At 44.3% G+C, this 16,220-nt stretch overlaps 1 protein-coding gene across 2 annotated transcripts in view; it reads right to left on the reverse strand.

The window, feature by feature from the left end:
- The window catches only part of htr4 (5-hydroxytryptamine receptor 4), a 105,301-nt gene that overhangs the window by 65,225 nt on the left and 23,856 nt on the right, over nucleotides 1–16,220 (reverse strand). For both annotated transcript variants that reach the window (XM_029771407.1, XM_029771406.1), the window contains one exon: nucleotides 15,707–15,794. In XM_029771407.1, coding sequence (XP_029627267.1) covers nucleotides 15,707–15,771 — 65 coding nt within the window. In that variant the 5' untranslated portion in view covers nucleotides 15,772–15,794. The remainder of the gene's footprint in view (nucleotides 1–15,706; nucleotides 15,795–16,220) is intronic.

Genomic DNA, 16,220 nt, shown 5'->3' on the forward strand with positions numbered 1-16,220 from the left:
CTAACTTTTAAGTTCATGTGTTGGAAAATATCTACATTGGTCAGTCCAAAATTGCTTTTTAATTATGTCATGGAAATACATGTATTTCCTGTTACCAAGTTATTTGCGGTTTCTATGCCTTAAGTTTTCCATGTGGACCAGTTTTATTGGTGAATTCAGCTTTCAAGCCCTGGCAGCCAAAAGCAATCTTCTGAAATATAATATGACTTGACATACCTGAAATTAGCCCTCAAAGTTAAAAGTTAGATTTTGACATCTTGCATCAGTTACTAAAAGTAATCCATCACCTTGTCCAAAATGTATCAATGACGAGTCTTTGTTTTAATGGATATTTAAATGGATGTCCTGGATAGGACCCTATTCCCTATGTAGTGCACTACAGTACCTTTGACCAGGGCATGGGCTTTGGTCAAAAATTGTGCACTGGAATAGGGTGCCATTTGGGATGCATGCCAATTTTATTCATATTTCCCAGTACAGACCCACCAAAAGGACACAGGACAAGACCATAGGCATTCCATAATGTTCCATTCTGTTAACTTGTGCTAGTCCTCTTTTCTGTAAAGACAGTTGACAAAGAGCCTATTCAAGTCACAGGGATCTGGCCCCCAAACCGCCACATGAAATGGCATAGCAGAGGCTATGTGACAAGGCTGTCTTCCTCTCTGCAAAGTGTGTCAGGCATGCTGGTTAAAACTAATGAACTGTGACTGAGATAATCAACCTCTTGTACTTCATCATGCCAGACACTAAAACTGGCTAGCCATCTCACAGACAGACTGGTAGATAAGCTACATCCGATCTCTACTTCTGTGAAGAGAACGTGACTGACTGACTGCAGTAAGATACGTGTTGTGATGAGAGCACTTTGACAATTCTGTCTAAATAAGTTCAAATCAGTATTTCACTTTATAATGCAAATAACAAATACTGCAAATGCTTTTGAAAGACTGACATTTAAATGTTGGGCATAATTCAAGGAACATAATAATTTCAGGCACATGATTTATAAGAAAATACTCTCATGAGTAAAACTTCCAGCATTTAGTGAAACTAAATATAGGTCAATTGAACTAGGTCAATTGAGCTGAACTCCACCAATCATATACGACGGATTCTTAGGAATACATTTATTTCTTTGCAATTATCAACCATTTATTTGCCTCCTGTTTGCAGCGTAGCATGTAATGGAAAATACATCTGTAAATGGCTTGCACCTGGGATGGGATTTCATTGCTCCTCATTTCAACTATCTATGAATGTGACTTCCTTCAGTCCCAATGGACAAAAGGTCCTTTAGGGTGGAACTAAATTAGCGCTGATGCTGAAAAGACGATTGACAGACTTTTAAATGGAATTATTTCTTATTTTAAGCCTTCCATTCTCTGTCCTGTATTCAGACATAGCCAAGCCTACGATACCATGTTATTCCATTACACACCAACAGTATAGTCACTGCACACAGTCAATTTGTTCACATTTCTGTGTGAAATAAATGTGCATGCTTCACATTGAGGTTTTGCCAAACATTTCAGCAATGTGTCAGAATCCACATTACCGCCTCCGCTGTAATCATTATAAATGATAATAATGATGATGGTGATGATTATGATTGACAATGATGATGATCACCATTCCTCAGCGATGTCATCCAGTGTCAGTAGCAGCAGTGAAAGCAGCAGCATGCAGCGGAGTAGGGCTTTACAAGATCATACTGGATAGCAGGATATGGCAGTTTGTATACAGTGTCAGTGATACATTATTTTGTCACTTCAATGCTTGACATTCTTGTGACATCACATCTATGTTGACCATAATCATAAACCAGTATGAGTTGCCTAGCAACATTGCATGTTCGACATTGTGAATCGCAAGGCTACACTCTTAGAAAATAAGGGTTCTTCGTTTGTCACCCATAGGAGAACCCTTTCTGGTTCCAGGTAGAACCCTTTGGTGGTGAAAAAGCTTCTACTTAGAACCTTTAAGTGGTGAAAGGGTTTCACTTGGAACAAACCTTTTTTATATTCAGATGGTTCTGCTATGGGGACAATTGAATAACCCTTTGTGGTTCTAAGTACCACCTTCTGTACTTTACAACCCATACAATGCAAGAAAGACCTCACCCTTCCAACAGTGTGCCACAAGTCTGTCTACAGGGACTATCCATACACATTCTGCCTCTATTCCTGGCCTATATGGTACGCAGTCTGTCCACAGGGACTATCCATACACATTCTGCCTCTATTCCTGGCCTATATGGTACGCAGTCTGTCCACAAGGACTATCCATACACATTCTGCCTCTATTCCTGGCCTATATGGTACGCAGAATGTCTACAGGGACTATCCATACACATTCTACCTCTATTCCTGGCCTATATGGTACGCAGTCTGTCTATAGGGACTATCCATACACATTCTGCCTGTATTCCTGGCCTATATGGTACGCAGTCTGTCTACAGGGACTATCCATACACATTCTGCCTCTATTCCTGGCCTATATGGTACGCAGTCTGTCTACAGGGACTATCCATACACATTCTGCCTCTATTCCTGGCCTATATGGTACGCAGTCTGTCTACAGGGACTATCCATACACATTCTGCCTCTATTCCTGGCCTATATGGTACGCAGTCTGTCTACAGGGACTATCCATACACATTCTGCCTCTATTCCTGGCCTATATGGTACGCAGTCTGTCTACAGGGACTATCCATACACATTCTCCCTCTATTCCTGGCCTATATGGTACGCAGTCTGTGTACAGGGACTATCCATACACATTCTGCCTCTATTCCTGGCCTATATGGTACGCAGTCTGTCTACAGGGACTATCCATACACATTCTGCCTCTATTCCTGGCCTATATGGTACACAGTCTGTCTACAGGGACTATCCATACACATTCTGCCTCTATTCCTGGCCTATATGGTACGCAGTCTGTCTATAGGGACTATCCATACACATTCTGCCTCTATTCCTGGCCTATATGGTACGCAGTCTGTCTACAGGGACTATCCATACACATTCTACCTCTATTCCTGGCCTATATGGTACGCAGTCTGTCTACAGGGACTATCCATACACATTCTGCCTCTATTCCTGGCCTATATGGTACGCAGTCTGTCTACAGGGACTATCCATACACATTCTACCTCTATTCCTTGCCATTCTATCGCTATCTGGTAGCCAGTCTGCAGCTCAACATCATGAACTAGACACACATGAAGAAGATCTCCTGCCATAAAGCCCATCCAGAAAGTCATCACAACGAATACTGGACAACATGGTATCATTGTTATGCATTACATGTAGATGGTTTTACAAAAAACAATGCCCCATGCCAGGCTCCAGATCATACAAGACTCCTGGGTGGGAAGAACAGCTCGAGCCAATGATAGGAGGAGAGATCAAGGAAACCGCTTCTGCTCTCCCTGTGTGGAAGGACATCATGATCAAAATAATGACACTAAACTCAGAAATCTGTGTGTGCTGAATGTTAGGCACCGAGCAGTCACATCCCTTACGGGAAAAAAACACATGCATTTCACATGTGAAGTGAACACATGTGAAATCATGTTTTTTCTGTGAGGGATTACAGCTAATGAGTCATATTCTCCAAGAGAATGGCCAGATAAGACAAGGGCTACCTTTCTGTTGCTTGGATACGTCTTCACATTGGTAAAAGGCAGAGTTAAACCAGCACTTTCCATTTGTCCTATTAAAATTGGATAATGTTCTTAGTGCTTTTCTCGATCGGAAAGTTCAAGCATATAGTCGAATTAAAACTGAACTGGGTGTGTTGTTCTCACTGACCTGTCCTAGACTGTACTGGCCTCTAACAACTTTCCATATTCTACTAAGAGACTGAGCAGTTATCTGCCAATAGAAGCACTGTGTCTTAGTTTTTCACCATCCTGCTAATTATTAACCTATAAAGCATTACAAGGACTTGCTCCTACTTATCTCTCAGATTTGGTCCTGCCGTACATACCTACACAAACGCTATAGACAAAAGACTCAGGCTTCATTATTGTCCCTAGAATTTCAAATCAAACAGCTGGAGGAAGGACTTTCTTATTATAGAGCTCAATTTTTAAATAATGGTCTGCCTATCCATGTGAGAGACGCAGACTCGGTCTCAGCCTTTGTTTTTACTGAAGACTCATCTCTTCAGTAGGTCCTATGATTAAGTATAGTCTGGCCCAGGGGTGTTAAGATGAACGGTAAGACACTAGAGTGACGAACAACCCTTGCTGTCTCTGCCTGAACTATACCGTAGATTGAAATCTGTAGTTGACATCTGAAAACCTCAAATGGGGGTAAAAACAAGTGGAGAGGGTAACAGTTGCAGGGGATCCACCACTAGGATTCTCTGCCTCTGACCCTATTACGGGGGCTGAGTCGCTGGCTTGCATTACATCATGCCAGGCTTTTTTCGCAATACTCGACTTGAGTGGGTTGAGTCAGGCTGATCTTCCTGTCCCCTCGGGCTCATGCAGTTTGGGAGATCTTTCTGGGCTATACTTGGCCTTGTCTCAGGGTAGAAAGTTTGTGGTCTGTTTATATCCCTTTGGCGGTGTGGGGGCTGTGCTTAGGCAAAGTGGGTGGGGTTATATCCTGCCTGGTTGTCCCCCGTCTCAGCCTCCAGGTCTATGCTGCAATAGTCTATATGCCGGAGGGCTAAGGTCTGTCCTATCTGGTGTAGTTCTCCTGTCTTATCTGGTGTCCTGAGTGATTTTAGGTACACTTGAAGTCGGAAGTTTACATACACTTATGTTGGAGTCATTAAAACTCGTTTTTCAACCACTCCACACATTTCTTGTTAACAAACTATAGTTTTGGCAGGTCGGCTAGGACATCTACTTTGTGCATGACACAAGTAATTTTCCAACAATTGTTTACGGACAGATTATTTCACTTATCATTCACTGTATGACAATTCCAGTGGGTCAGAAGTTTACATACACTAAGTTGACTGTGCCTTTAAACAGCTTAGAATATTTAAAAGAAAATTGTGTCATGGCTTTAGAAGCTTCTGATAGGCTAATTGACATCATTTGAGTCAATTGGAGGTGTACCTGTGGATGTATTTCAAGGCATACCTTCAAACTCAGTGCCTCTGCTTGACATCATGGGGGGAAAAAAATCATCCAAGACCTCAGAAAAAAATTGTAGACCTCCACAAGTCTGGTTCATCCTTGGGAGCAATTTCCAAATGCCTGAAGGTACCACGTTCATCTGTACAAACAATAGTACGCAAGTATAAACACCATGGGACCACGCAGGCCGTTATACCGCTCAGGAAAGAGATGCGTTCTGTCTCCTAGAGATGAACGTACTTTGGTCTGAAAAGTGCAAATCAATCCCAGAACAACAGCGAAGGACCTTGTGAAGATGCTGGAGGGAACAGGTACAAAAGTATCTATATCCACAGTAAAACGAGTCCTATATCGACACAACCTGAAAGGCCGCTCAGCAAGGAAGAAGCCACTGCTCCAAAACCGCCATAAAAAAGACAGACTACAGTTTGCAACTGCACATGGGGACAAAGATCGTACTTTTTGGAGAAATGTCCTCTGATGAAACAAAAATATAACTGTTTGGCCATAATGACCATCGTTATGTTTGGAGGAAAAAGGGGGATGCTTGCAAGCCAAAGAACACCATCCCAACCGTGAAGCACGGGGGTGGCAGCATCATGTTGTGGGGGTGCTTTGCTGCAGGAGGGACTGGTGCACTTCACAAAATAGATGGCATCATGAGGAGCGAAAATGATGTGGATATATTGAAGCAACATCTCAAGACATCAGCCAGGAAGTTAAAGCTTGGTCGCAAATGGGTCTTCCAAATGGACAATGACCCCAAGCATACGTCCAAAGTTGTGGCAAAATGGCTTAAGGACAACAAAGTCAAGGTATTGGAGTGGCCATCACAAAGCCCTGACCTCAATCCTATAGAAAAGTTGTGAGCAGAACTGAAAAAGCGTGTGCAAGCAAGGAGGCCTACAAACCTGACTCACTTACACCAGCTCTGTCAGGAGGAATGGGCCAAAATTCACCCAACTTATTGTGGGAAGCTTGTGGAAGGCTACCCGAAACATTTGACCCAAGTTAAACAATTTAAAAGCAATGCACACAAATACTAATTGAGTGTATGTAAACTTCTGACCCACTGGGAATATGATGAAAGAAATAAAAGCTGAAATAAATAATTCTCTCTACTATTATTCTGAAATTTCACATTCTTAAAATAAAGTGGTGATCCTAACTGACCTAAGACAGGGAATTTTTACTAGGATTAAATGTCAGGAATTGTGAAAAACTGAGTTTAAATGTATTTGACTAAGGTGTATGTAAACTTCCAACTTCAACTGTGTGCTCCCTCTATCTTCTCTCCCCCCCCCCCCTTCCAGAGGACCTGAGCCCTAGGACCATGCCTCAGGACTACCTAGCCTGACTCCTGGTTGTCCCCATCCCCAGTCCATCTGGTAGTGCTGCTGATGCAGTTTCTCCTGTTCTACTTGCGGCTATGGAACTCTGACTTTTTCACCGGAAGTGCTACACTCTTAGAGAAAAAGGGTTTCAAAAGGGTTCTTCGGCTGTCCCCAAAGGAGAACCCTTTTTGGTTCAAGGTAAAATCCTTTATGGTTCCAGGTATAACCCTTTTGAAGAAATGACTCTGTTGTCTATAGGGATAATAATGTAATAAATGACTAAACAGCAATTCCCCCCCCCCCAAGAAAAACATGTATCATTATTCAACAAACAGACCTTTGCATAATATAAACTTAAAGGTTCAATTCAATGCAAGCCTTTGATGATACTCTTCTTTTGTCCTATCATTCTAACACATGAGAAACTCTCTCTCCCTGTCACATTGCAGGAGTTATTGACTTCGAAATAGGGCTCTGTTTACATAGAGTTGTGTTGGACCTCTACACACTGTCATTCCAATGACCCACACATGAACTCCCACTGCAATGTCCGTAGAGGAAGGAGACAGAGCAAGCTCACTGTATTCAACTGCTCATTCAATCCATTAACTGGATCTTGGTAATAAAATATGATATTTCAGGATGAGATTAAATAAGCATAGAATATAGACTGTTTCATCGTTGTTGAGGAAATGAATGAACAAGAAAAGTAACACCAGAACAAATAGGCTACCTACAGTATATAATTACTGGGAAACAGCATGAGTTGTACTATGGATATGGACAAATCAACATAGGTTTGACCTAATGATTTAACTTTATTTTAAATGAAGACAATAGTATTTTGATTCAGATTTTGAGGTACATGTTTTGTAATTTCCGGACTATAAGCCGCAACTTTTTCCCCACGCTTTGAACCTCGCGGCTTAAACAATGACGCGGCTAATATATGGATTTTTCCCGCTTTCAATTTTTTTCTCCAAAAAAACACATTCTGTGACGTGCTCAGTGTTTTGGCGGCATGAAGCTTTCATTAGACCAGTGAAATTGCCGAACGGGTTAAGGTCAAACAACTTTTTTGTTTACTGTTTAGATTAAATCGAGCGCTCTCAAACTTCCCATCATTCTGATTACGGTAGTCATTTTGTCACCCTCATTATGGCAAAGACACAGAGAAATGCATATGATGCAGCTTTCAAGTTGAAGGCGATTGATCTGGCTGTTGGAAAAGGAAATAGAGCTGCTGCACGGGAGCTTGGTCTTAATGAGTCGATGATAAGACATTGGAAACAGCAGCGTGAGGAATTGACTGTGCAAAAAGACAACTAAAGCTTACTGCTAATTTTAAATTTTTTGTTATAAGCCGTGTTTCGTTAAAGCCTATTTATTTTTGTTACAAGCTGTGTTTCTTTAAAAGCCTATTTATTTTTGTTACAAGCCGTGTTTCGTTAAAGCCTGTGTAAAGTTCATTTGTTTCAATGTACCGGTAGGCACCTGCGGCTTATAGACATGTGCGGCTTATTTATGTTCAAAATAATAATTGTAAAAAAATTCAGTGGGTGCGGCTTATATTCAGGTGCGCTCAATAGTCCGGAAATTACGGTAATCAAATCAAATACAAATACAAATCAAATACAATACAATGTATTTGTCACATGCGCCGAATACAACAGGTGTAGACCTTACAGTGAAATACTTACTTACAATGTCACGTCCTGGCCAGAATAAGGGTTAATTGTCATTGTAGTTTGGTCAGGACGTGGCAGAGGGTATTTGTTTTATGTGGTTCGGGGTGGTGTTTTGGTAAAAGGGCGTTTGATTTAGTATTTCCGGGTTTTTGGTTTATGGTCTATGTTTATGTATTTCTATGTGTAGTCTAGTGAGTGTGTTTCTATGGTTGATTAATTGGGGTTGGGACTCTCAATTGAAGGCAGGTGTTTTCTCTTTGCCTTTGATTGAGAGTCCCATATATTAGGGTGTGTTTGTCATTTGTGGGAGATTGTTTCTTGTTTAGCGTGTGTGAGCCTAACAGGACTGTCTAGTAGATCGTGAGTACGTTGTTTATTATTTTGTGTTCACTTTTGAGTTAATAAAACTTCAAGATGAACATTCATAATTCTGCTGCATATTGGTCCTCCTTTTCCGACGATGATTTCGCCATATCGTCTGATGACGACGAAATCCCTGACAGAATCTCCCACCACCAAAGGACCAAGCAGCAGAGGAGGGAGCGACATGTGGACTGTAAGGAACAGAGGGAATATGAGTTGAGCAAAAAGGAGAAATGGACATGGGAGCAAGTTATGGCCGGAGAGGGCCCATGGAGAATGGCTGGTAAGGACCGGGAACGTTTCCAAGGAACACGACTGGCGTTGAAGCACGAGAGGCACCCCCAAGAATTTTTTTTGGGGGGACACACGGGTAGTTTGGCTAGGCCTAGGAAGAGCCAGAAGCTAGCTACCCGTGGTTATATGGAGGAGCGTATGAGGTGGAGGGCGCCATGTTTCGCTGAAGAGCGCACTATCTCACCCATACGCACGCACAGTCCGGTGCGCGTTATTCCAGCCCCTCGCAGGTGCCGTGCTAGAGTGGGCATCCAGCCTGGTAGGAGGATGCCTGCGCAGCGCATCTGGTCGCCGGTACGCCTCCTAGGACCAGGCTACCCAACTCCCGCTCTACGCATGGCAACCATCAGGCCCCTGCACAGCCCAGTCCACCCTGTACGAGCACCCCGCTCGTACAGGGCTACTAGTTCCATCCAGCCAGGACGGGTTGTGCAGGAGGTAAGATCAAGACCGCCTGTGCGCCTCCATAGCCCGGTGTTTCCAGTTCCTGTCTCTCGTGCGGACCCGGAAGTGCGTCAGCCCAGTCCGACTCGTCCTGTTCCCGCTCCCCGCACTAGCCTGGAGGTGCGTGTTCCCAGTCTGGTACGTCCAGTACCAGCACCACGCACCAGGCTTCAAGTGCGTCATCCCAGTCCGACGTCGCTAGAGCTGCCCGTCAGTCAAGAGTCGCCAGAGCCGCCCATCAGTCAAGAGTCGCCAGAGCCGCCCGTCAGTCAAGAGTCGCCAGAGCCGCCCGTCAGTCAAGAGTCGCCAGAGCCGCCCGTCAGTCAAGAGTCGCCAGAGCCGCCCGTCAGTCAAGAGTCGCCAGAGCCGCCCGTCAGTCAAGTCGCCAGAGCCGCCCGTCAGTCAAGTCGCCAGAGCCGCCCGTCAGTCAAGAGTCGCCAGAGCCACCCGTCAGTCAAGAGTCGCCAGAGCCGCCCGTCAGTCAAGAGTCGCCAGAGCCGCCCGTCAGTCAAGAGTCGCCAGAGCCGCCCGTCAGTCAGGAGCCGCCAGAGCCACCCACTAGTCAGGAGCCGCCAGAGTGGCCAGACTGCCCGGAGCTGCCAGAGTGGCCAGACTGCCCGGAGCTGCCAGAGTGGCCAGACTGCCCGGAGCTGCCAGAGTGGCCAGACTGCCCGGAGCTGCCAGAGTGGCCAATCGGCCAGGATCAGCCAGAGTGGCCCATCGGCCCAGAGTCTGCCGATTACGAAGAACCAAGGGAGTCGAGCAGCAACCCTGAACTGAGTAAGCCTGACAATCCAGAACTTAAAATTATTAACTGTTCAATTAATGAGTCTGTATACAGGGTGGAGAGGAGGAGGTCTGCCCAGGATCCAGAGCAAGGGGAGTCTGCCTACGGTCCGAGGCTGATCGGGGTCGGCACTCTGGAGGACAATAGGCCGGAGCCTGAACCACCACCTGCATAGGTGGGTTGGGGAGGGGGGGTGTAGCACAAGTGCCGTCGGTGACGGCAGCCACCCTCCCTTCCCTCCCTTTAGTTTAGGAGGATTTTTGTTGTTGTTTGGGGTTTTTTGTTTTTCTTGAGGTGCTTCCGGGGTTAGCACCTTTAGGGGGGGACCTTTAGGGGGGGGGTACTGTCACGTCCTGGCCAGAATAAGGGTTAATTGTCATTGTAGTTTGGTCAGGACGTGGCAGAGGGTATTTGTTTTATGTGGTTCGGGGGGTGGTGTTTTGGTAAAAGGGCGTTTGATTTAGTATTTCCGGGTTTTTGGTTTATGGTCTATGTTTATGTATTTCTATGTGTAGTCTAGTGAGTGTGTTTCTATGGTTGATTAATTGGGGTTGGGACTCTCAATTGAAGGCAGGTGTTTTCTTTTTGCCTTTGATTGAGAGTCCCATATATTAGGGTGTGTTTGTGTTTGTCATTTGTGGGAGATTGTTTCTTGTTTAGCGTGTGTGAGCCTAAGAGGACTGTCTAGTAGATCGTGAGTATGTTGTTTATTATTTTGTGTTCATTTTTAAGTTAATAAAACTTCAAGATGAACATTCATAATTCTGCTGCATATTGGTCCTCCTTTTCCGACGATGATTTCGCCATATCGTCTGATGACGACGAAATCCCTGACATACAAGCCTGTAACCAACAATGCAGTTTTAAGAAAAATAAGTGTTAAGTAAAAAATAAATAACAAATAATTAAAGAGCTGCAGTAAAATAACAGTAGTGAGGCTATATACAGGGGGCTTGGTACAGAGTCAATGTGCAGGGGCACCGGTTAGTCAAGGTAATTGAGGTAATATGTACATGTAGGTAGAGTTAAAGTGACTATGTATTGATAACAAAGAGAGAGAGAAGCAGCAGCGTAAAAGAGGGGGGAGAGGGACAATGCAAATAGTCTGTGTAGCCATTTGATTCGCTGTTCAGGAGTCTTATGGCTTGGGGGTAGAAGCTGTTAAGAAGCCTTTTGGACCTAGATTTGGCGCTCCGGTACCGCTTGCCGTGCAGTAGCAGAGAGAACAGTCTATGACTAAGGTGGCTGGAGTCTTTGACAATTTTTAGGGCCTTCCTCTGACACCGCTTGGTATAGAGGTCCTGGATGGAAGGAAGCTTGGCCCCAGTGATGTGCTTGAAGCTCTCAACCTGCTCCACTACAGCCCCGTCAGTGAGAATGGGGGCGTGCTCGGTCCTCCTTTTCCTATAGTCCACAATCATCTCCTTTGTCTTGATCACGTTTGCTGACGACACAACACGGCCAGGCTGTTTCATCATTGACAGGGAGTCGTGCCTGGCCATGCAGTCATTAGTGAACCGGGAGTACAGGAGGGGACTGAGCATGCACCCCTGAGGGGCCCCCGTGTTGAGGATCAGCATGGCAGACCTGTTGTTACCTAACCATACCACCTGGGGGCGGCCTGTCAGGAAGTCCAGGATCCAGTCTCAGAGGGATGTGTTTAGTCGCAGGGTCCTTAGCTTAGTGATGAGCTTTGAGGGCACTATGGTGTTGAACGCTGAGCTGTAGTCAATGAATAGCATTCTCACATAGGTGTTCCTTTTGTCCAGGTGGGAAAGGGAAGTGTGGAGTGCAATAGAGATTGCATCATCTGTGGATCTGTTGGGGTGGTATACAAATTGGAGTGGGTCTAGGGTTTCTGGGATAATGGTGTTGATGTGAGTCATGACCAGCCTTTTAAAGCACTTCATGGCTACAGTTGTGAGTGCTACGGGTCGGTAGTCATTTAGGCAGGTTACCTTAGTGTTCTTGGGCACAGGGACTATGGTGGTCTGCTTGAAACATGTTGGTATTACAGACTCAGTCAGGGAGAGGTTGAAAATATCAGTGAAGACACTTTCCAGTTGGTCAGCGCATGCTTGGAGTTCACGTCCTGGTAATCCGTCTGACCCTGTGGCCTTGTTAATCCGTCTGGCCCATCTCCTCCGGCGCCATTTTCCATTATCCATAATGTTAGTGTCAATTATGAAAAAGCTGACAAAGCAAACATTGTGGCCTCCAGAAATCACCAAGTCAGTTAGTATGAGCAGCACATACTGCCAGAATATATAGTTACTGTAATAGTATGAGCACCACATACTGTCAGGAGATAGTCACTGTAATAGTATGAGCAGCACATACTGCCAGGAAATAAAGTTACTGTAATAGTATGAGCCGCACATATTGCCAGGAGCTAGAGTTACTGCCAGGAGATAGAGTTACTGTATTAGTGTACTATTATCTACCTCTAGTCTTTTACTCTGATTAACTCACTAATAATCCCCCTTCCAGGTGCGGCAAACCAACCAGTTAATCACAGTGGTTAGACAGGCACAAGCATGTGTTTCTATCTGCAAGATCATTAACATTCACTTAATAATACAGTAAGACTTTATAATACAGTTGCAGTCCTGAGAGACTGTATCAAATACATCTGGGAAAAAAACATGCAGCAGACCGTGGCTTAACTTCACTTGTCACCAACACCTTAGTCACAGAGGTAGGATCTTAATCTGATCACTCTTTTCTTATTGAAATGCATACTTGTAGTGTATGCAAGGTTTAAAAAGGCTTCTACAGTTTATAATTTCCACTTTAAAATGTCAGACTTAATTTTTCCCATAAACCCCTTATAACATCATTATTAAGATTTCCTTTTGCTGCAGGATTATTTTCCTGCTGTAGCAAACTGGCTCAAATGAAGATCCTATATATGTAATTGATCTGAACAGGAAAGATGATGTTCAAACTTTCTCACAACACCAGCTTCTTGTACTGCCAAATGTCTTAGATGGGTGCATTTTTCATTGCTAAACCATTTCCCGAAAAAGTGAGTAGAAAAGGAATGAAGATACTGTACATGTGGTGTACTCTGATATCACTGACAGATGCCATGAGATGCCATGAGACGTTCATACAAATGTGTCCTAAACAATGTCTAATGGAACAGTCTTCTCACCACTGCTTGAGCTGATAATAATTTGCTAGCCGAGCCCCAGGGGACATGCGTTTATCAATGGATATTTTGGCAGATTTGTTAGGCACATTACTATAGCGATTCAGCACCACATGGTGTTGTTGTTGTCTCTTGTACATTCTTCAATAGGTTTCAGCTTATCAGGACCACATCAACATGAGCTGAATGAACACACTGTCTAGAGAATGTTTCCTACACACGTTTCAAATCAAATCAAATTGTTTTATGTTACATGCTTCGTAAACAAAAGGTGTAGACTAACAGTGAAATGCTTACTTCCGGGTCCTTCCCAACAATGCAGAGAAACAAATAAAGAGAAATAGTAGAAAAATAAAAACACGAGGAATAAATACACAATGAGAGAACAGTCTATGACTTGGGTGGCTGAAGTCTTTTTACGGCCTTCCTCTGACATTGCCTATTATATAGGTCCTGGATGGCAGGAAGATTGGCCCCAGTGATGTACTGGGCCGTACGCACTACCCTCTGCAGCGCCTTGTGGTTGGATGCCAAGCAGTTGCCATACCAAGCGGTGATGCAGCCAATCAAGATGCTCTCAATGGTGCAGCTGTATAACTTTTTCAGGATCTGAGGGCCCATGCTGATAATGATGGGGAAGAGGTGTTGTCGTGGCCTCTTCAAGACTGTGTTGATGTGTGTGGACCATGATAGCTCCTTAGTGATGTGGACACCGAGGAACTTGAAGATCTCGACCTGTGGTCCACGATCAGCTCCTTTGTCTTGCTGACATTGAGGGAGAGGTTGTTGTTCTGGCACCACACTGCCAGGTCTCTGACCTGCTCCTTGTAGGCTGTCTCATTGCCATCGGTGATCAGGCCTATCGCCGTCGTGTCGTCAGTAAACTTAATGATGGTGTTGGAGTCGTGCTTGGCCACTCAGATGTGGGTGAACAGGGAGTACCAGAGGGGACTAAGCACGCACTCCTGAGGGGCCCCCCTGTTGAGGGTCAGCATGTCGGATGTGTTGTTGCCTAACCTCACCACCTGAGGGTGGCCCGTCAGGAGGTCCAGGATCCAGTTGCAGAGGTAGATATTTCATCCCAGGGTCCTTAACTTAGTGATGAGCTTGGAGGGCACTATGGTGTTGAACGCTTAACTGTAGTCAATGAACAGCATTCTCACATAGGTATTCCTTTTGTCCAGGTGGGAAAGCGCAGTGTGAAGTGCAATAGAGATTGCATCATCTGTCAATCTGTTGGGCTGTTATGCGAATTGGAGTGAGTCCAGGGTGTCTGGATTGGTGGTGTTGAGCCATGAGCAGCCTATCAAAGCATTTCATGGCTACAGATGTGTGTGCTAACAGGCAATAGTAATTTAGGCAGGTGACGTTGGTGTTCTTGGGCACAGGGACTATGATGGTCTGCTTGAAACATGTAGCTATTACAGACTGGGTCAGGGAGAGGTTGAAAATGTCAGTGAAGACAATTACCAACTGGTCAGTGCATGCTCTGAGTACGCGTTCTGGTAATCTGTCTGGCCCTGCGGCCTTGTTAATGTTAACCTGTTTGAAGGTTTTACTCACATCGGCTACGGAGAGGAGGATTACATAGTCGTCCAGAACAGCTGGTGTTCTCATGCATAGTTCAGTGTTGCTAGCCTATAAGCAGGCATTGAAGTTATTTAGCTCTTCTGGTAGGCTTGTGTCACTGTGATAATTTGCAAGCCCTGCCACATGTTTTCTACTGTACACATGATTCTGGAAAGCCATTGCAAGAGCATATTTATGATACCAACTATTTCTAATACCAGCCATGAATACAATTATTTATGTCATGCAGTCAAAAAAGATGACCAGGTCTAGAGGACAATGGGTCCATTTGTAAGTGCCCAAGTGCTCTTGCCATTTAAGATTTATGTTCTGTATAATGCAATTTTTTTTATAGAAACCTTTCCTCCTAATAGGAAGCCTGTCACAGGATACCACATGAGTACATTGAGAAGGCAAGCAGATGCAAAAGCAGGGAAAGATGATTCCCAAGGAGGAAACCTCTGGTTCCTGCAGAGCTGACCACAGTGCATGTCCTTCCCCAAGCACTGTAGTCTGCGTCCCAAATGGCACTCTTTTCACTACATAGTGCACAGAGCCCTATAGGCCCTGGTCAAAAGCAGCACATTGTGTAGGTCAGTGGTTCTCTCCTCTGGGACCTCCATCCATTCCATGTATTTGAATTTTTCCAGAGCTAGCACACCTGATTCAACTTGTCAACTAATCATCAAGTGCTTGACTAGGCGAATCAGGTGAGCTAGTTCAGCGCTACTGTAGAACAACATGATGAAATGTCTGGGTAGGGGTTGGAGAACCACTGATGTAGTGAATAGGAAGTCATTTTGGACGCAGGCTTAGACTACCCATAGCACCACCATCCCTCACGCTACCTTACGTGTGTATGACACCTAATCTCTCCTGTATGTGTGCCAACACTTGAATGAATGAAAGAATGATTCATGTACCTATTCATTTAAGAGTCATGTATTCATGGATGGCGTGTACTGTCCTTACCTCTCACTGTTGCTGATATTTACTTCCTCCATCACAGGCATCGGGCCCCCAGAACTTAGATTCATGTACCCATCAATGCCGAAACTCCCTACGAAACAAGGAGAAATAGAGGTTACTCAGGCAGTTAGGATTCATTATGACCTTACAGATATGCCCCGGAAATTACTCACTATACCACATTTTGTAAGGCTGTCAACAGCAATTTATTGTTTGACAACTGCCCAGATTTTGAACCTATGATTTAGATGATTTAGGAGACAAAGGAAAATAAAATAGTGTTCTTTAACTATTTAACAAAAAATCTAAATGAAAATATGCCTCTAATTACTCTACAATAACATATCCACTAACAGCGTGCGGATTAAATTAATACATGCAACAACATTACAGGCAGAACAGACTTGAATTTACTGACTGGGATTAAAATGAATATGACACTTCATGTGAGCCAATGATAAATGATTGCCCTTCATTGTTTAAATGCATGCAAGAATAGTGTAGCAGATATTGAATT

This window comes from Salmo trutta, chromosome 13, assembly GCF_901001165.1.
Source record: "Salmo trutta chromosome 13, fSalTru1.1, whole genome shotgun sequence".
In the NCBI taxonomy this organism is placed as follows: Eukaryota; Metazoa; Chordata; class Actinopteri; order Salmoniformes; family Salmonidae; genus Salmo; species Salmo trutta.